This window comes from Sander vitreus, unplaced genomic scaffold, assembly GCF_031162955.1.
Source record: "Sander vitreus isolate 19-12246 unplaced genomic scaffold, sanVit1 ctg262_0, whole genome shotgun sequence".
NCBI classification, from domain to species: Eukaryota; Metazoa; Chordata; class Actinopteri; order Perciformes; family Percidae; genus Sander; species Sander vitreus.
The window spans coordinates 66,405-88,809 of NW_027595428.1; the positions used below are offsets into that span (position 1 = coordinate 66,405).

Here is a 22,405-nt window from a genome sequence, read left to right on the forward strand (position 1 = left end):
ATCCGGCTCTCTTTTCTATATTTATGATGTACTTTACTTTTTAATTCACTCATTAAATCTGTTAAACCTTTACTTTGAAAGGTCCGGACCTGGCAGATGTTTATAAAATAAATAGTTGGCCTGTTGCTGTAGCTGAAATAATTAGTCTAAATAATATTATAGTTTTAGAGTTCTGTGGTCAAATATTAAAATCTGTATCTTTTAAAAGGAGGGTTTATTTTTAAGCCAAATCATTTTTTTTGGAAAACCTATTTTATGATATTAATGTTTTTGTCACATCACTTTACTTTGAAAGGTCGGGAATTGGCAGTGACCCGGATGTGTATCACGGCGCCATCTTGAATCAAAGACAGCAGATTACTATCCGAACAGTTAGTGTTTAGACTCCGTTAAACCGGGTTAAACCGGGTTAAACCGGGAACCTTTGTGTCGGGAGAGTGGCGTGAGGCTGGTAATGGACCGGACCGAGCGCGCGGCCGTGATGGACCGGACCGAGCGCGCGACCGAGACGTTTGTGAGTCAGACGGAGCTGATTCTGGAGGCGGCGGTGCAGTCCGCCGTGCACGAGCTGCATGAGGACAGCACGGTGGGAAACATACACACACATACATATTCATATTAATGTTACTGATGTTTATTATGTTTATCATGTTTATTATGTTAATGTGAAGCTTTTCTGAGAGCTCAATCCCGCCCTCACTTCCTGCTTTGTAGTGAGCGAGTTGTAATCACGCGAGACTACAGAAACGGGATTCAAAGCAACATTTAATTTAGATGAAGTAAACATAAACCTGCTGTCAACACAGTCCTGTTTATTCATTTATGTGTCTATTAATGAATAAATAATATCTGAAACTACGTAAATCTAAAACTGGTTCCACTTATTTATTCATCCTACTCTATTTCAGAGCTGATCATACTGTTCATACTGTAATATAATACTTATATAAAACTTATTTATTCCAGCATCCTTTGCACTGCTCCCTCATTAAAATAATAATAATTTATCATAAAAATAATTTACTCCGGCACACTTTGCACTCTTCATTGCACTACTAACCCAACCTGTCAATATTGTGTCTGTTTATAGTGTTTCTGTTTATAGTGGGTCTATATTGTTTGTTTTGTATGAGTAAGCACATTGTGAGCAATGTTTAATCCAACGCAAAACTCCACGTATTTGTCCTCATACCTGGCAAATTAAGCTGATTCTGATTCTGTTCTACAAAGTAACAACACTAACGTTAATATCATTTATCCCGGTTCATCCTGGGTTATCCTAGGTTATCCTGGAGGAATGGTCTTTTTCTGGCTGGGACACTAATGTAGAGACACATAGTTCATAACAGATCACTACATCAATTACGTAATAAAACTATAAGATCCATTCTATAGAGTTCTATATTAATAATTTAATAAACATTAATATTGTAATGAAGTTATAAGGTTCATAGAGTTCTATATTAATAATATAATGAACATTAATAATGTAATGGAGTTATAAATCAGGTTCATATATTTCTATATTAATAATATAATGAAGTTATAAATCAGGCTCATAGAGTTCTATATTAATAATGTAATGAACATTAATAATGTAATTAAGCTATAAGGTCCATAGAGTTCTGCATGAAGTCAGAGCTGAAAGATAACTTTTACTACTTTTTCTATTAAATTAAAGCATGTTAATAAACTGGTTTTTAAAGATAATTTTTTTGGGGTTTTTTCCCTTTATTAGTAGTAGAGACAGTGGATAGACATGAAAGGGGGACAGAGATGGGGGATGACACGCAGCAAAGGGCAGCATGTCGGATTCAAACCTGCTGCAGGACTCAGCCAACATGGGGCGAACTCTCTTACTGGGTGAGCTAGAGGCCGCCCCATTATTATTATTTGTGGTCCAGGCCCAGGTGTCGGCCGTCCGGGTTATTATTATATTATTATGATATTATTATTATTATTATATTATTATTTGTGGTCCAGGTCCAGGTGTCGGCCGTCCGGGTTATTATTATATTATTATATTATTTAAGGGCTGTCAAACGATGAACTGAATTTCTAAAGTTAATCGCGATTAATCGCATATTTTATCACATGATTATAATTCTGTTATTTAGCATTTCAGAACAGTTTTTAAGTCCATATTAACAATGAGAGCCGTTCTTACCAGAGGATCTTAACTGGGAATCAAATGAATGCAAATAAGTTACTTTATGAACTTGATTTTAAGATTTGTAATTATTTATTTACTGTAAACAAAAGAAAAATGTGTGAATCTGTCATTGTTGCACAATTCCTCCAAGTCCCGAACTAAAACCTAAAGATCCTATCTGTCCTTACCAGAGTCCATCTGGTGTTTAGTAACTCCTAAATAATGTAGATTCCTCACTGACGTCCAGTGATCAGCGGTTAATGAGACAGAGTTTGGACTCTGCAGCAGTTCCTGTTTAGCTGCTTTCTCCGTGGAGTACAGGCTGTGTGGTGAGACTACTGTCCCCCTCGACGGCCATGAGACAGGTCAGGTGAGACTACTGTCCCCCTCGACGGCCACGAGACAGGTCAACCGTAGTCTTTAAGACTACTGCTGACAGGTCTGCAGTTAGTTGCCACCCGTTTAGCCCGCTAGCAGGTAGCATCACGTTAACTGTACTACTATGCTTATGATATTTTAATTAAGCTTTACACAACGTGCATATGCTTTAGACTTGTCTACGAGCCGTCAGGAGTTTAGGAAAATAAAAAGCTCCATTCAGAGTTATTGCTGCTGTGTTTCTCCTTCATGCTGCAGCCTGCAGCAGCAGGATGTGTTAGGAGGAAGTGGCAGCTTGATGAGAAGTAACGGTGCTGCAAAGGGTCAAAATAGTAGCTGTTAGGCCCCACGCCAAGCCCAGTGAGGTGTAAAATTAATTAATAAATGGAGGCATGAGATTAACGGGATTAAAAAAAATGAATCGCGTCTCGTCGGCCCTTAATCGCATCGCGATTAACGCTGACAGCCCTAATTATATTATTGTCTGGTCCAGGCCCTGGTGTTATTATTATATTATTATTATATTATTATATTATATTATTGTGTCTGGTCCAGGCCCAGGTGTCGGTCGTCCTGGCCCTGGTGTTATTATTATATAATTATTATATTATATTATTGTATCTGGTCCAGGCCCAGGTGTCTGCGGTTCTGGCCCTGATGAGCAGGGCAGCCCTGCGCCAGGTGGTCCAGGTGTTCAGAGCGCTGTATGCCGGCCTGGTAAATGAGAACCAGGAGCTGCAGGAGAGACTGGTAAATCTGGCACATCTGGAGGATAAACAGAAGACACAGACAGTTTATCAGATCAAACATTCAGGTAAGAGACAGACAGACAGACAGACATAGAGACAGGCAAACAGACAGAGAGAGACAGACAGACAGACAGAGAGACAGACAGACATAGAGACAGGCAGACAGACAGACAGAGACTGACAGTTTATAAAATCAAACCTTCAGGTAAGAGACAGACAGACAGACAGAGAGAGAGAGAGACAGACAGACAGACAGACAGACAGACATAGAGACAGACAGACAGGCAGACAGAGAGACAGAAAGACGACTGACAGAGAGACAAACATACAGCCAGACAGACAGACAGAGAGACGACTGACAGAGAGACAGACAGGCAGGCAGGCAGGCAGGCAGACAGACAGACAGACAGACAGAGAGAGAGACGACTGACAGAGAGACAGACAGACAGAAAGACAGGCAGACAGACAGATCTGAAAGGAAACTTTGTTTTGTTTGTTGTATTTCCTGTAAATCTTCCAGGTGGCGCTGCGCTGTCTCTGAACGTTAACCAATCAGCTGCTGACCCCGCGGCCCTCGCCATGGCGATCATCCGCACTGCCAGACGCAGAGCAGCCGCCTCTCCGGTTCCTCTGGTCATCATCAGCCAGCCAGTCACAGGCCTGATCAGCCCCACCCCCCGGGAACCGCTGGAGAAACCAGGACAATCTAAGGCTAATGCTAACGCTAACACCACGGCTGACGCTAAAGCCCCGGCTGACGCTAACACCACTGCTGAAGCTAACTGCACGGCTGAAGCTAACTGCACGGCTAACGCTAACACCACGGCTGATGCTAAAGCCCTGGCTAATGCTAACGCCACGGCTAACGCTAACACCACGGCTAACGCTAACACCACGGCTGATGCTAACGGCACGGCTAAGGCTAACACCACGGCGGATGCGAGTCAGACTGACGTTCAGATGGAGGTGGAGATAGAAACCATCTCCACAGACATGATGACATCACTTCCTGTGGCTGCTGACCAGCCAACCAGAGAGCTCACAGCTGAGTCAGAAGCTCCGCCCACACCTGAAGCTGCAGCTGTAAGTCTGTTACAGAGAGTCACATATATAGCTTTATTATAAACTAATACGCAGTGTTTCTCAGACCTTCTACACCGAGCTTCAGAATATTAGGCTCTAAGTACCGCCGTTAAGATAGAGAACTATAAACTCTATTCAGCTACCCACAGTTCATACAGGACGCAGCTTATATACAGATATACAGATATATAGAGACACTGATACTGATATACTGATATACAGATATACAGAGACACTGATATACTGATATACAGATATACAGATATACTGATATACAGATATACAGAGACACTGAGACATATATACTGATATACAGATACAGTGGGGCAAAAAAGTATTTAGTCAGCCACCAACTGTGCAAGTTCTCCCAATTAAAAAGATGAGAGAGGCCTGTAATTTTCATCATAGGTACACTTCAACTATGAGAGACAAAATGAGAAAAAGAAATCCAGAAAATCACATTGTAGGATTTTGAATGAATTGATTTGCAAATTCCTCTGGAAAATAAGTATTTGATCACCTACAAACAAGCAAGATTTCTGGCTCTCACAGACCTGTAACTTCTTCTTCTAAGAGGCTCCTCTGTCCTCCACTCGTTACCTGTATTAATGGCACCTGTTTGAACTTGTTATCAGTATAAAAGACACCTGTCCACAACCTCAAACAGTCACACTCCAAACTCCACTATGGCCAAGACCAAAGAGCTGTCAAAGGACACCAGAAACAAAATTGTAGACCTGCACCAGGCTGGGAGGACTGAATCTGCAATAGGTAAGCAGGTTGGTGTGAAGAAATCAACTGTGGGAGCAATTATAAGAAAATGGAAGACATACAAGACCACTAATAATCTCCCTCGATCCGGGGCTCCACGCAAGATCTCACCCCGTGGGGTCAAAATGATCACAAGAACGGTGAGCAAAAATCCCAGAACCACACAAGGGGACCTAGTGAATGACCTGCAGAGAGCTGGGACCAAAGTATCAAAGGCTACCATCAGTAACACAGTACGCCGCCAGGGACTCAAATCCTGCAGTGCCAGACGTGTCCCCCTGCTTAAGCCAGTACATGTCCAGGCCCGTCTGGAGTTTGCTAGAGAGCATTTGGATGATCCAGAAGAGGATTGGGAGAATGTTATATGGTCAGATGAAACCAAAATAGAACTTTTTGGTAAAAACTCAACTCGTCGTGTTTGGAGGGGAAAGAATGCTGAGTTGCATCCAAAGAACACCATACCTACTGTGAAGCATGGGGGTGGAAACATCATGCTTTGGGGCTGTTTTTCTGCAAAGGGACCAGGACGACTGATCCGTGTAAAGGAAAGAATGAATGGGGCCATGTATCGTGAAATTTTGAGTGAAAACCTCCTTCCATCAGCGAGGGCAATGAAGATGAAACGTGGCTGGGTCTTTCAGCATGACAATGATCCCAAATACACCGCCCGGGCAACGAAGGAGTGGCTTCGTAAGAAGCATTTCAAGGTCCTGGAGTGGCCTAGCCAGTCTCCAGATCCCAACCCCATAGAAAACCAAAAGCAAATAAATTCATTAAAAATCCTACAATGTGATTTTCTGGATTTCTTTTTCTCATTTTGTCTCTCATAGTTGAAGTGTACCTATGATGGAAATTACAGGCCTCTCTCATCTTTTTAAGTGGGAAAACGTGCACAATTGGTGGCTGACCAAGCTGCCCCACTATATACTGATATACAGATATACAGATATACTGATATACAGAGAGACTGAGACATATATACTGATATACAGACATACAGAGACACTGAGACATATATACAGATATACTGATATACAGAGACACTGATACAGATATACTGATATACTGATATACAGAGACACAGATATACAGATACACTGATACAGATATACAGAGACATATATACAGATATACAGAGACAGATATACTGATATACAGAGACACTGATACAGATATACAGACACTGATACAGATATACAGAGACACTGATATACTGATATACAGACACACAGATATACAGATATACAGAGACACTGATACAGATATACAGAGATACAGATATACAGAGACACTTGATATACAGAGACAATGAGACAGCTATACAGAGACACAGATATACTGATATACAGAGACACAGATATACAGAGACAGATATACAGATACACTGATACAGATATACAGAGACATATATACTGATATACAGATATACAGAGACACAGATACACTGATACAGAGAGACAGATATACAGATACATATATACTGATATACAGAAATACAGATACACTGATACTGATATACAGAGACACTGAGACAGATATAGTGGGGCAAAAAAGTATTTAGTCAGCCACCAATTGTGCAAGTTCTCCCAATTAAAAAGATGAGAGAGGCCTGTAATTTTCATCATAGGTACACTTCAACTATGAGAGACAAAATGAGAAAAAGAAATCCAGAAAATCACATTGTAGGATTTTTAATAAATTTATTTGCAAATTATGGTGGAAATAAGTATTTGGTCAATAACAAAAGTTCATCTCAATACTTTGTTATATACCCTTTGTTGGCAATGACAGAGGTCAAACGTTTTCTGTAAGTCTTCACAAGGTTTTCACACACTGTTGCTGGTATTTTGGCCCATTCCTCCATGCAGATCTCCTCTAGAGCAGTGATGTTTTGGGGCTGTCGCTGGGCAACACAGACTTTCAGCTCCCTCCAAAGATTTTCTATGGGGATGAGATCTGGAGACTGGCTAGGCCACTCCAGGACCTTGAAATGCTTCTTACAAAGCCACTGCTTCGTTGCCCAGGCGGTGTATTTGGGATCATTGTCATGCTGAAAGACCCAGCCATGTTTCATCTTCAATGCCCTCGCTGATAGAAGGAGGTTTTCACTCAAAATCTCACGATACATGGCCCCATTCATTCTTTCCTTTACACGGATCAGTCGTCCTGGTCCCTTTGCAGAAAAACAGCCCCAAAGCATGATGTTTCTACCCCCATGCTTCACAGTAGGTATGGTGTTCTTTGGATGCAACTCAGCATTCTTTCCCCTCCAAACACGACAAGTTGAGTTTTTACTAAAAAGTTCTATTTTGGTTTCATCTGACCATATGACATTCTCCCAATCCTCTTCTGGATCATCCAAATGCTCTCTAGCAAACTCCAGATGGGCCTGGACATGTACTGGCTTAAGCAGGGGGACACGTCTGGCACTGCAGGATTTGAGTCCCTGGCGGCGTAGTGTGTTACTGATGGTAGCCTTTGTTACTTTGGTCCCAGCTCTCTGCAGGTCATTCACTAGCTCCTCCCGTGTGGTTCTGGGATTTTTGCGATCATTTTGACCCCACGGGGTGAGATCTTGCGTGGAGCCCCGGATCGAGGGAGATTATTAGTGGTCTTGTATGTCTTCCATTTTCTTATAATTGCTCCCACAGCTGATTTCTTCACACCAAGCTGCTTACCTATTGCAGATTCAGTCTTCCCAGCCTGGTGCAGGTCTACAATTTTGTTTCTGGTGTCCTTTGACAGCTCTTTGGTCTTGGCCATAGTGAAGTTTGGAGTGTGACTGTTTGAGGTTGTGGACAGGTGTCTTTTATACTGATAACAAGTTCAAACAGGTGCTATTAATACAGGTAACGAGTGGAGGACAGAGGAGCCTCTTAGAAGAAGTTACAGGTCTGTGAGAGCCAGAAATCTTGCTTGTTTGTAGGTGACCAAATACTTATTTTCCAGAGGAATTTGCAAATCAATTCATTAAAAATCCTACAATGTGATTTTTCTGGATTTCTTTTTCTCATTTTGTCTCTCATAGTTGAAGTGTACCTATGATGAAAATTACAGGCCTCTCTCATCTTTTTAAGTGGGAGAACTTGCACAGTTGGTGGCTGACTAAATACTTTTTGCCCCACTGTATACTGATATACAGCTATACACAGACATACAGAGATATATACTGATATACAGATATACAGAGACACTGCAACAGATATATACAGTCAGGTCCATAAATATTGGGACATCGACACAATTCTAATCTTTTTGGCTCTATACACCACCACAATGGAGTTGAAATGAAACAAACAAGATGTGCTTTAACTGCAGACTTTCAGCTTTAATTTGAGGGTATTTACATCCAAATCAGGTGAACGGTGTAGGAATTACAACAGTTTGTATATGTGCCTCCCACTTTTTAAGGGACCAAAAGTAATGGGACAGATTAACAATCATAAATCAAACTTTCACTTTTTAATACTTGGTTGCAAATCCTTTGCATTCAATTCCAGCCTGAAGTCTGGAAGGCATAGACATCACCAGACGCTGGGTTTCATCCCTGGTGATGCTCTGCCAGGCCTCTACTGCAACTGTCTTCAGTTCCTGCTTGTTCTTGGGGCATTTTCCCTTCAGTTTTGTCTTCAGCAAGTGAAATGCATGCTCAATCGGATTCAGGTCAGGTGATTGACTTGGCCATTGCATAACATTCCACTTCTTTCCCTTAAAAAACTCTTTGGTTGCTTTCGCAGTATGCTTCGGGTCATTGTCCATCTGCACTGTGAAGCGCCGTCCAATGAGTTCTGAAGCATTTGGCTGAATATGAGCAGATAATATTGCCCGAAACACTTCAGAATTCATCCTGCTGCTTTTGTCAGCAGTCACATCATCAATAAATACAAGAGAACCAGTTCCATTGGCAGCCATACATGCCCACGCCATGACACTACCACCACCATACTTCACTGATGAGGTGGTATGCTTTGGATCATGAGCAGTTCCTTTCCTTCTCCATACTCTTCTCTTCCCATCACTCTGGTACAAGTTGATCTTTGTCTCATCTGTCCATAGGATGTTGTTCCAGAAATGTGAAGGCTTTTTAGATGTTGTTTGGCAAACTCTAATCTGGCCTTCCTGTTTTTGAGGCTCACCAATGGTTTACATCTTGTAGTGAAGCCTCTGTATTCACTCTGGTGAAGTCTTCTCTTGATTGTTGACTTTGACACACATACACCTACCTCCTGGAGAGTGTTCTTGATCTGGCCAACTGTTGTGAAGGGTGTTTTCTTCACCAGGGAAAGTATTCTTCGGTCATCCACCACAGTTGTTTTCCCGTGGTCTTCCGGGTCTTTGGTGTTGCTGAGCTCACCGGTGCGTTCTTTCTTTTTAAGAATGTTCCAAACAGTTGATTTGGCCACACCTAATGTTTTTGCTATCTCTCTGATGGGTTTGTTTAGATTTTTCAGCCTAATGATGGCTTGCTTCACTGATAGTGACAGCTCTTTGGATCTCATATTGAGAGTTGACAGCAACAGATTCCAAATGCAAATAGCACACTTGAAATGAACTCTGGACCTTTATCTGCTCCTTGTAAATGGGATAATGAGGGAATAACACACACACCTGGCCATGGAACAGCTGAGCAGCCAATTGTCCCATTACTTTTGGTCCCTTAAAAAGTGGGAGGCACATATACAAACTGTTGTAATTCCTACACCGTTCACCTGATTTGGATGTAAATACCCTCAAATTAAAGCTGAAAGTCTGCAGTTACAGCACATCTTGTTCGTTTCATTTCAACTCCATTGTGGTGGTGTATAGAGCCAAAAAGATTAGAATTGTGTCAATGTCCCAATATTTATGGACCTGACTGTAGATATACTGATATACAGAGACACAGAGACACTGATACAGATATACAGAGACACATATATACAGAGACACTGAGACAGATATACAGATATACAGAGACACTGATACAGATATACAGATATACAGAGACACTGATACAGATATACAGAGACACTGAGACAGATATACAGATATACAGAGACACTGATACAGATATACAGATACACAGATATACAGAGACACTGATACAGATATACAGAGACACAGATATACAGATACACAGATATACAGATATACAGAGACACTGATACAGATATACAGAGACACTGAGACAGATATAAAGAGACACTGATACAGATACACAGATATACAGAGACACTGATACAGATGTACAGAGACACTGATACAGATATAATATGTTAGTTCATATTCCACCTTTCTAAGATCTTAATAAATGTCTGAACTGTTTTCTCTCTTTGTGTTTTACAGGAAACAGAAATAAAGATGGAAATGGTTGAACAGATTGTGACAGGTAACACTTATTAATATAATAATAATATCTCTTCTGTGAGACAGATTAACGTATTAATATAATAATAATAATATCTCTTCTCTGAGACAGGTAACACTTATTAATATAATAATAATAATAATAATATCTTCTCTGAGACAGATTAACTTATTAATATAATAATAATAATAATAATAATATCTCTTCTCTGAGACAGGTAACACTTATTAATATAATAATATCTCTTCTCTGAGACAGGTAACACTTATTAATATAATAATAATAATAATAATATCTTCTCTGAGACAGATTAACTTATTAATATAATAATAATAATAATAATAATAATAATAATAATATCTCTTTTCTGAGACATGTAACACTTATTCATATAATAATAATAAAATCTCTTCTCTGAGACAGGTAACACTTATTAATATAATAATAATAATAATAGTAAGGGGTGAGGGGGTCCCTTCTCAGGGCCATCCAATCTCTGTATGACCAAAGCGAGAGCTGTGTCCGGGTTCTCGGCAGTAAGTCCGACTCGTTTCAGGTGAGAGTTGGCCTCTGCCAGGGCTGCCCTTTGTCACCAGTATTTATGGACAAGATATCGAGGCGTAGTCAGGGTGGAGAGGGGTTGCAGTTCGGTGGGCTGGGGATTTCATCGCTGCTTTTTGCTGATGATGTGGTCCTGATGGCATCATTGGCCTGTGACCTTCAGCACTCACTGGATCGGTTCGCAGCCGAGTGTGAAGCGGCTGGGATGAGGATCAGCACCTCTAAATCGGAGGCCATGGTTCTCAGCAGGAAACCGATGGAGTGCCTTCTCCAGGTAGGGAATGAGTCCTTACCCCAAGTGAAGGAGTTCAAGTACCTTGGGGTCTTGTTCGCGAGTGAGGGGACAATGGAGCGGGAGATTGGTCGGAGAATCGGCACAGCAGGTGCGGTATTACATTCAATTTATCGCACTCAGTTTGACGAAAAGAGAGCTGAGCCAGAAGGCAAAGCTCTCAATCTACCGGTCAGTTTTTGTTCCTACCCTCACCTATGGTCATGAAGGCTGGGTCATGACCGAAAGAACAAGATCCAGGGTACAAGCGGCCGAAATGGGTTTCCTCAGGAGGGTAGCTGGCGTCTCCCTTAGAGATAGGGTGAGAAGCTCAGTTATCCGTGAGGAGCTCGGAGTAGAGCCGCTGCTCCTTCGCGTCGAAAGGAGCCAGTTGAGTTGGTTTGGGCATCTGGTAAGAATGCCCCCTGGGCGCCTCCCTAGGGAGGTGTTCCAGGCACGGCCAGCTGGGAGGAGGTTTCAGGGAAGACCCAGGACTAAGTGGAGGGACGTCCAGCTGGGAGGAGGTCTCAAGGGAGACCCAGGACTAGGTGGAGGGATTATATCTCCAACCTGGCCTGGGAACGCCTCGGGATCCCCCAGTTGGAGCTGGTTAATGTGGCTCGGGAAAGGGAAGTTTGGGGTCCCCTGCTGGAGCTGATACCCCCGCGACCCGATACCGGATAAGCGGACAAAGATGGATGGATGAATAATAATAATATCTCTTCTCTGAGACAGGTAACACTTATTAATATGATAATAATAATAATAATAATATCTCTGTGACAGGTAACACTTATTAATATAATAATAATAATAATAATATCTCTTCTTTGAGACAGGTAACACTTATTAATATGATAATAATAATAATAATAATAATATCTCTGTGACAGGTAACACTTATTAATATAATAATAATAATAATATCTCTGTGACAGGTAACACTTATTAATATAATAATAATAATAATATCTCTTCTCTGAGACAGGTAACACTTATTAATATAATAATAGGGCTAAACGATTAACTGCATTTGCGATAATATCGCGATATGTTAAGACGCAATTTCCTAATCACAAAGGCTGCGATTTGGTCAGGTGACTCGCAAGAGCAAATCAGTCTGCACTCCGCAGAGAAAGCATCAACTTAGCACGCTAACGCTACGCCGTACCTTGAGCAGATTTCTGTCATTCAAACAACTCTGAGTTGTAGTTTAAAACTTTTACACCATTGTAATAAAATGAAGGGTTTATTTGGGCTGGAGTCCATAGATGCAGTTAATGGATACAGGCACGCAGAACTGAAGGCTCGGTTAGCAACCATTAGCTCTGATTAGCGGTTAGCTCCAGTTAGCTAGCTCCGTTATAAAGCTATGGAGTGGAGGAGACTGAAGGAGAGGGGTAACAACCAGACTGATAAATGAGGTTCGGGGAGCTTTCACAGCAGCGTGGCTGCAATGTTGACGCTGTCATGCACGCGGCACGCAACTTCGGGGAGGGGAGGGAGGGGCTGGAGGCAGAAATAATCGCAAATTGAATCGCAATCACAATATTTTTGAAAAATATTGCAATTAGATTATTTTAAAAAATCGTTCAGCCCTATATAATAATAATAATAATAATAAATCTTCTCTGAGACAGGTAACACTTATTAATATAATAATAATAATAATAATATCGTTGCACGGCAGCAGCAAGGCTTAAAGAACCAAACTCTGTGACTTCTCTTAAAGCTCTTATATATTACAGTGGTGTGAAAAAGTGTTTGCCCCCTTCCTCATTTCCTGTTCCTTTGCATGTTTGTCACACTTAAGTGTTTCGGAACATCAAACCAATTTAAACAAAAGTCAAGGACAACACAAGTAAACACAAAATGCAATTTGTAAATGAAGGTGTTTATTATTAAAGGTGAAAAAAAATCCAAACCATCATGGCCCTGTGTGAAAAAGTGATTGCCCCCCTTGTTAAAACATACTATAACTGTGGTTGTCCACACCTGAGTTCAATTTCTCTAGCCACACCCAGGCCTGATTATTGCCACACCTGTTCACAATCAAGGCATCACTTAAATAGGAGCTGCTTGACACAGTAAGGTCCACCAGAAGATCCTTAAAAGCTACACATCATGCCGAGACCCAAAGAAATTCAGGAACAATTGAGAAAGAAAGTAATTGAGATCTATCAGTCTGGAAAGGGTTATAAAGCCATTTCCAAAGCTTTGGGAATCCAGCGAACCACAGTGAGAGCCATTATCCACAAATGGCGAGACATGGAACAGTGGTGAACCTTCCCAGGAGTGGCCGGCCGCCCAAAATTACCCCCAAGAGCACAGCGACGACTCATCCAAGAGGTCACAAAAGACCCCACAACAACGTCCAAAGAACTGCAGGCCTCACTTGCCTCAGTTAAGGTCAGCGTTCATGCCTCCACCATCAGGAAAAGACTGGGCAAAAATGGCCTGCATGGCAGAGTTCCAAGGAGAAAACCACTGCTGAGCAAAAAGAACATCAAAGCTCGTCTCAATTTCTCCAGAACACATCTTGATGATCCCCAAGACTTTTGGGACAACATTCTGTGGACCGATGAGACAAAGTGGAACTCTTTGGAAGGTGTGTGTCCAAGTATATCTGGCGTAGAAGGAACACTGCATTTCATAAAAAGAGCATTATACCAACTGTAAAATATGGTGGTGGTAGTGTGATGGTCTGGGGCTGTTTTGCTGCTTCAGGACCTGGAAGACTTGCCGTGATAAAAGGAACTATGAATTCTGCTGTCTACCAAGAGATCCTGAAGGAGAATGTCCGACCATCTGTTCGTGTACTCAAGCTGAAACGAACTTGGGTTCTGCAGCAGGACAATGATCCTAAACACACCAGCAAGTCCACCACCGAATGGCTGAAGAAAAACAAAATGAAGACTTTGGAGTGGCCTAGCCAAAGTCCTGACCTGAATCCTATTGAGATGTTGTAGTATGACCTTAAAAAGGCCGTTCATGCTCGCAAACCCTCTAATGTAACTGAATTAGGACAATTCTGCAAAGATGAGTGGGCCAAAATTCCTCCAGGACGCTGTAAAAGCCTCATTGCACGTTATCGCAAACGCTTGGTTGCAGTTGTTGCTGCTAAGGGTGGCCCAACCAGTTATTAGGTTTAGGGGGCAATCACTTTTTCACACAGGGCCATGATGGTTTGGATTTTTTTTCTCCTTTAATAATAAACACCTTCATTTACAAATTGCATTTTGTGTTTACTTGTGTTGTCCTTGACTTTTGTTTAAATTGGTTTGATGTTCCGAAACACTTAAGTGTGACAAACATGCAAAGGAAGAGGAAATGAGGAAGGGGGCAAACACTTTTTCACACCACTGTATATATATTAAGAGTATTATTATTTATGATCTGCTCTAACGTTTCCAACGTTTCAGACACAGATATGGAGATAATAACGCTCCAAAATGATGTGAAGTTGCACTTTTATTTATTGAAAAACATCAGAATTTCTTGAAGGAGGAACTTTAAACTTTAGTTTGTTAGTTTGTCTATCTTGTGTTTCCTGCAGCAGTGAGTCTGTGTGTGTGGGTTAGGGTTAGTACAGTAGGGTTTACAGTATGTATCCTGTGTTAGGGTTAGTACAGTAGGGTTTACAGTATGTATCCTGTGTTAGGGTTAGTACAGTAGGGTTTACAGTATGTATCCTGTGTTAGGGTTAGGGTTAGTACAGTAGGGTTTACAGTATGTATCCTGTGTTAGGGTTAGTACAGTAGGGTTTACAGTATGTATCCTGTGTTAGGGTTAGTACAGTAGGGTTTACAGTATGTATCCTGTGTTAGGGTTAGTACAGTAGGGTTTACAGTATGTATCCTGTGTTAGGGTTAGGGTTAGTACAGTAGGGTTTACAGTATGTATCCTGTGTTAGGGTTAGTACAGTAGGGTTTACAGTATGTATCCTGTGTTAGGGTTAGTACGGTAGGGTTTACAGTATGTATCCTGTGTTAGGGTTAGTACAGTAGGGTTTACAGTATGTATCCTGTGTTAGGGTTAGGGTTAGTACAGTAGGGTTTACAGTATGTATCCTGTGTTAGGGTTAGGGTTAGTACAGTAGGGTTTACAGTATGTATCCTGTGTTTCCTGCAGCAGTGAGTGAGTCGGACCAGAAGGATCTGGAGAGGAAGCGGCGGAGGGATCTGTACAAAGAGAAGCGTTTCTTCTGCGAGCTGTGTAACAAAGGTTTCCACCAGCAGCACCAGCTGAAGAAGCATGGGGCGTGCCACCTGAAGCCGTTCCCCTGCAGCGCCTGCGATAAAGGTTTCTACAAAGCCAGCAGCCTGCAGCGCCACCAGCGCAGCCACGCGCTGCAGGCTGCGCAGGCCAGCGACCCCGACAGGATGCTGCGCTGCGAGCACTGCGGCAAGAAGTTCCGGCAGGCGCGCCAGCTCCGAGCGCACCAGGCGTCGCACCGGCTGCAGGATACGCCGCTGCAGTGCAGCATCTGCCAGCGCAGCTACAGCTCGGCCGCCGCGCTGCGCTACCACCAAGTCTCACACGCTCAGGTGGGATTCTCTTCTTCTTGTGTTTAATGGATCTTATCTTTGGGTGAAATACTTTCAGCACAGTGGAAACATCATACAGAACAGTTCATCAGAGAATGTTAGTATGAGAAATAATTAAACTGCTCCCTCTCTACAGGTAGAGGAGTATTAATGATAATATGAGACTATAACTGTTCTCCACAGGTAGAGTATTAATGATAATATGAGACTATAACTGTTCTCTACAGGTAGAGTATTAATGATAATATGAGACTATAACTGTTCTCTACAGGTAGAGGAGTATTAATGATAATATGAGACTATAACTGTTCTCTACAGGTAGAGGAGTATTAATGATAATATGAGACTATAACTGTTCTCTACAGGTAGAGGAGTATTAATGATAATATGAGACTATAACTGTTCTCTACAGGTAGAGGAGTATTAATGATAATATGAGACTATAACTGTTCTCTACAGGTAGAGGAGTATTAATGATAATATGAGACTATAACTGTTCTCTACAGGTGAGAGTATTAATGATAATATGAGACTATAACTGTTCTCTACAGGTAGAGTATTAATGATAATATGAGACTATAACTGTTCTCTACAGGTAGAGTATTAATGATAATATGAGACTATAACTGTTCTCTAGGGTAGAGTATTAATGATAATATGAGACTATAACTGTTCTCTAGCAGGTAGAGTATTAATGATAATATGAGACTATAACTGTTCTCTACAGGTAGAGGAGTATTAATGATAATATGAGACTATAACTGTTCTCTACAGGTAGAGGAGTATTAATGATAATATGAGACTATAGCTGTTTCTCTCTACAGGTAGAGGTATTAATGATAATATGAGACTATAACTGTTCTCTACAGGTAGAGGAGTATTAATGATAATATGAGACTATAACTGTTCTCTACAGGTAGAGTATTAATGATAATATGAGACTATAACTGTTCTCTACAGGTAGAGGAGTATTAATGATAATATGAGACTATAACTGTTCTCTACAGGTAGAGGAGTATTAATGATAATATGAGACTATAACTGTTCTCTCTCTACAGGTAGAGTATTAATGATAATATGAGACTATAACTGTTCTCTCTCTACAGGTAGAGTATTAATGATAATATGAGACTATAACTGTTCTCTACAGGTAGAGGAGTATTAATGATAATATGAGACTATAACTGTTCTCTACAGGTAGAGGAGTATTAATGATAATATGAGACTATAACTGTTCTCTACAGGTAGAGGAGTATTAATGATAATATGAGACTATAACTTTTCTCTCTCTACAGGTAGAGGAGTATTAATGATAATATGAGACTATAACTGTTCTCTCTCTATAGGTGAAGCCCTTTATGTGTGACGTCTGTGGGAAAGGCTTCACCAGGAAGAAGAGTCTGCGTGAACACACGACAGTGCACACGGGTGCGCGGCCGTACCCCTGCACTGCCTGCGGGAAACGCTTCTCTACCGCCAGCAACCTGCGCGTGCACAAGCGCTCGCACTCGGACGAGCGGCCGTTCCCGTGCAGCGAGTGTGACAAAGCCTTCAAGAGTAAGATGGGACTGCTGCAGCACCGCGTGGTCCACTCGGGGGAGAAACCCTTCATGTGTCAGACCTGCGGCCTCAGCTTCGGTCTCAAGTACAACTTCCAGAGACACCTGCGGCTGCACAGCGGGGAGAAACCTCTTAGGTATGCACAATGTATCAATATATACTGTGTGTGTGTATGTATGTATGTATATATATATATATATATATATATATATATATATATATATATATATATATATATATATATATATATATAATAACAGCACAGTGGGGGAGAAACCCCTCAGGTACACACAATATATTAATATATATACTGTATATATATTTATATATCATAACTCTGCACAGCGGGAGAAACCTCTTAGGTATGCACAATGTATCAATATATACTGTGTGTGTGTATGTATGTATGTATGTATATATATATATATATATATATATATATATATATATATATATATATATATATATATATATATAATAACAGCACAGTGGGGAGAAACCCCTCAGGTACACACAATATATTAATATATATACTGTATATATATTTATATATAATAACTCTGCACAGCGGGGAGAAACCTCTTAGGTATGCACAATGTATCAATATATACTGTGTGTGTGTATGTATGTATGTATATATATATATATATATATATATATATATATATATATATATATATATATATATATATATATAAATATAATAACAGCACAGTGGGGAGAAACCCCTCAGGTACACACAATATATTAATATATATACTGTATATATATTTATATATAATAACTCTGCACAGCGGGGAGAAACCTCTTAGGTATGCACAATATATCAATATATACTGTGTATATATATCAGTAATACTCCTCTACCTGTAGAGAACAGTTATAGTCTCATATTATCATTAATACTCCTCTACCTGTAGAGAACAGTTATAGTCACATATTATCATTAATACTCCTCTACCTGTAGAGAACAGTTATAGTCTCATATTATCATTAATACTCCTCTACCTGTAGAGAACAGTTATAGTCACATATTATCATTAATACTCCTCTACCTGTAGAGAACAGTTATAGTCACATATTATCATTAATACTCCTCTACCTGTAGAGAACAGTTATAGTCTCATATTATCATTAATACTCTACCTGTAGAGAACAGTTATAGTCTCATATTATCATTAATACTCTACCTGTAGAGAACAGTTATAGTCTCATATTATCATTAATACTCCTCTACCTGTAGAGAACAGTTATAGTCTCATATTATCATTAATACTCTACCTGTAGAGAACAGTTATAGTCTCATATTATCATTAATACTCTCTACCTGTAGAGAACAGTTATAGTCTCATATTATCATTAATACTCCTCTACCTGTAGAGAACAGTTATAGTCTCATATTATCATTAATACTCCTCTACCTGTAGAGAACAGTTATAGTCTCATATTATCATTAATACTCCTCTACCTGTAGAGAGAGAACAGTTATAGTCTCATATTATCATTAATACTCTACCTGTAGAGAACAGTTATAGTCTCATATTATCATTAATACTCCTCTACCTGTAGAGAACAGTTATAGTCTCATATTATCATTGATACTCCTCTACCTGTAGAGAGAGAATAGTTATAGTCTATATATACTATATATAATAATAGTAAGGTGTGTGTACCTGTCCCAGGTGTGTATAATAATAATAAGGTGTGTGTATACTTGTCCCAGGTGTGTATAATAATAAGGTGTGTGTGTGTACCTGTCCCAGGTGTGTATAATAATAAGGTGTGTGTGTGTACCTGTCCCAGGTATGTATAATAATAAGGTGTGTGTGTGTGTGTGTGTGTGTGTGTGTGTGTGTGTGTGTGTGTGTGTACCTGTCCCAGGTGTGTATAATAATAAGGTGTGTGTGTGTGTGTGTGTGTGTACCTGTCCCAGGTGTGTATAATAATAGTAAGGTGTGTGTGTACACCTGTCCCAGGTGTGTATAATAATAATAAGGTGTGTGTGTACCTGTCCCAGGTGTGTATAATAATAAGGTGTGTGTGTGTGTGTGTACCTGTTCCAGGTGTGTATCATAATAAGGTGTGTGTGTTTACCTGTCCCAGGTGTGTATAATAATAAGGTGTGTGTGTACACCTGTCCCAGGTGTGTATAATAATAATAAGGTGTGTGTGTACCTGTCCCAGGTGTGTATAATAATGTGTGTGTGTGTGTACCTGTTCCAGGTGTGTATCATAATAAGGTGTGTGTGTTTAACTGTCCCAGGTGTGTATAATAATAAGGTGTGTGTGTTTACCTGTCCCAGGTGTGTATAATAATAATAATAATAAGGTGTGTGGACCTGTCCCAGGTGTGTATAATAATAAGGTGTGTGTGTGTGTGTGTGTGTGTGTGTGTGTGTGTGTGTGTACCTGTCCCAGGTGTGTATAATAATAAGGTGTGTGTGTGTGTGTACCTGTCCCAGGTGTGTATAATAATAGTAAGGTGTGTGTGTGTACCTGTCCCAGGTGTGTATAATAATAATAATAATAAGGTGTGTGTGTTTACCTGTCGCAGGTGTGTATAATAATAATAAGGTGTGTGTGTTTACCTGTCCCAGGTGTGTATAATAATAATAATAATAAGGTGTGTGTGTACCTGTCCCAGGTGTGTATAATAATAAGGTGTGTGTGTACCTGTCCCAGGTGTGTATAATAATAATAATAATAATAAGGTGTGTGTACCTGTCCCAGGTGTATATAATGTGTGTGTGTGTGTGTGTGTGTGTGTGTGTGTGTGTGTGTGTGTGTACCTGTCCACCTGTCCCAGGTGTGCTAAATGTGGCGAGGGCTTCTCGGGGACGTGGGCTCTGAAGAAGCACATGCTGGTCCACGGCGTGGAGAAACCCTTCATGTGCGACCTGTGTGGGAAGACCTTCTTCTACAACTGCCAGCTGCAGAAGCACCAGACGCTGGTGCACGCCGCCCGGGAGCGGCCAGCGCTGGCGGGCGGCGTGGCAGCGGCCCGGCGGCGCAGAGCCAGCGGCGGGAAGCCTCTGAGCTGCGGCGTGTGTCTGAAGAGCTTCAGCAGCAGCAGCACGCTTCGAACGCATCAGAAGATCCACACAGACAACAAGGAGTTCAGCTGCGAGCGCTGCGGGAAGGCCTTCCACCTGCGCCACCTCTTCCTGTACCACCTGCGCACGCACAGCGGCGAGCGGCCGCATGCCTGCACCGTGTGTAGCAAGGGCTTCCTGCTAGCCTCGCAGCTGAAGCAACACGCCATGCTGCACACTGGCGAAAAGCCGCACAAGTGCCCGACCTGCGGCAAAGCCTTCCGCACGTCGCAGAACTACCACCGCCACCGGCTGGTGCACACTGGAGAGAAGCCCTACGAGTGCGCCGTGTGCAGCAGGAAGTTCCGCCAGTCCAACCAGCTGAAGTCGCACATGCAGATCCACACGGGCGTGAAGCTGTACGCCTGCCAGCGCTGCGGGGGCGGCTTCTCTGACTCGCGGCAGCTGAAGAAACATCGCTGCGGAGACGAGAGCCAGACAGACACAAAGCAGACTAACGTCTTCCAGTGGAGCGATGGCTTCACACAGCAATAACACACGCAGCGTTAGCCTAGCTTAGCATAAAGACTGTAAACAGTGGAGCGATGGCTTCACACAGCAATAACACACGCAGCGTTAGCCTAGCTTAGCATAAAGACTGTAAACAGTGGAGCGATGGCTTCACGCAGCAATAACACACGCAGCGTTAGCCTAGCTTAGCATAAAGACTGTTAACAGTGGAGCCATGGCTTCACACAATAATCACACACGCAGCGTTAGCCTAGCTTAGCATAAAGAAGGATATATGTGTGGATTATTTTTTGGATGGCTGGATAAATTAAAGACATGAAGAATGGATTATTTTCATTAGTGATTTAATATAAAATGTCTATATTTAAAATCAAGGTCTTTATTTTTAATATTTAATAAGACTGTTATAAATGACTTCACTATGTTTCTGTCTCTCTGGAGTTTACTCACACAGCGGGGAAAGTAACTAAGTACTTTTACTCCAGTTCAGTTTGTTTATACTTCACTACGTTGACCTTTATTGTTCCAGTGAATAAAATATTATGATATTGATAAGTTCATATCTTTGTAACAAGTAATTTATTTTCATCACAGACTCAGTTCAACTTCTCCAGAGACTAACATTACAACTATCAGAGAAATCAAACACATATTTCATGTTATTATTCCACAAACGTTCTCACGCTGCTTTCAACGCTGTTTATGATGCTTAGTTTGACCCTTTTCACGTTTTTTTAGATTAATTGTTGGGGCATTTTAGGCCCTTAATTCCACAGGACAGATGAAGACTTGAAAGAGGAGAAAGGGAACGACATGCAGCAAAGGGCCACAGGGCGGAGTCGAACCTACGACCGCTGTGTCGAGGAGTAAACCTCTATATATGTGCACCTGCTCTACCAACTGAGCTAACCCGGCCACAGTTTGACCCTTTTTGATGCTTTTAATGTAAACCAAAGTGACCTTTCAGAGAAGAAACACACACACACACATATATATATATATATATATATATATATATATATATATATGTTCATTTAGTTAAATCAATGTTAGTTTATTCTACATTGGTCAAATACTTCAGTAGTACAAACTTCCACCTTGACATATCAACTCATAGAGGTTTAGTCCGTTATAGTAATGTCAGTGTTGTTGGTTTAATTAGTGTTGTTTTCATTCCTAGGACAAGAATGTATTGTATATGACCAAACATGCCTACAAAATGACATGTAAATCCATTTTACATTTTTATTTATGCAACATTGGGCTTTATAAAACATTTTGCCTGCATTACACACGTAGCCAATTGTAGCAATTAGCTACTGAACAATTTACCAGATAACACAACAAGATGTTCTGATATCAGTATCGGAATAGTGCCTAAAATGCTGGTATCAGCAAGTACTGGAGTTAATGCACCGATCCA

General features: G+C 41.0%; 1 protein-coding gene across 1 annotated transcript; it reads left to right on the top strand.

The window, feature by feature from the left end:
- Nucleotides 1–320: 320 nt before the first annotated feature.
- LOC144513486 (uncharacterized) lies at nt 321–21,542 on the top strand. The gene is made up of 7 exons (XM_078244577.1): nt 321–586; nt 3,161–3,344; nt 3,800–4,362; nt 10,459–10,501; nt 15,444–15,859; nt 17,206–17,555; nt 20,226–21,542. The coding sequence occupies exons 1-7, from the start codon at nt 455–457 to the stop codon at nt 21,004–21,006; spliced, it is 2,469 nt and encodes an 822-aa protein (XP_078100703.1). The 5' UTR covers nt 321–454; the 3' UTR covers nt 21,007–21,542.
- The last annotated feature ends 863 nt before the right edge of the window (nt 21,543–22,405 follow it).

Coding starts and splice junctions, on each gene's coding strand:
- LOC144513486 (XM_078244577.1), top strand. CDS start 455: ATGGACCGGACCGAGCGCGCGGCCGTGATGGACCGGACCGAGCGCGCG. Junction 4,363..10,458: donor CCACACCTGAAGCTGCAGCT/GTAAGTCTGTTA, acceptor TGTGTTTTACAG/GAAACAGAAATAAAGATGGA. Junction 10,502..15,443: donor GGTTGAACAGATTGTGACAG/GTAACACTTATT, acceptor TGTTTCCTGCAG/CAGTGAGTGAGTCGGACCAG.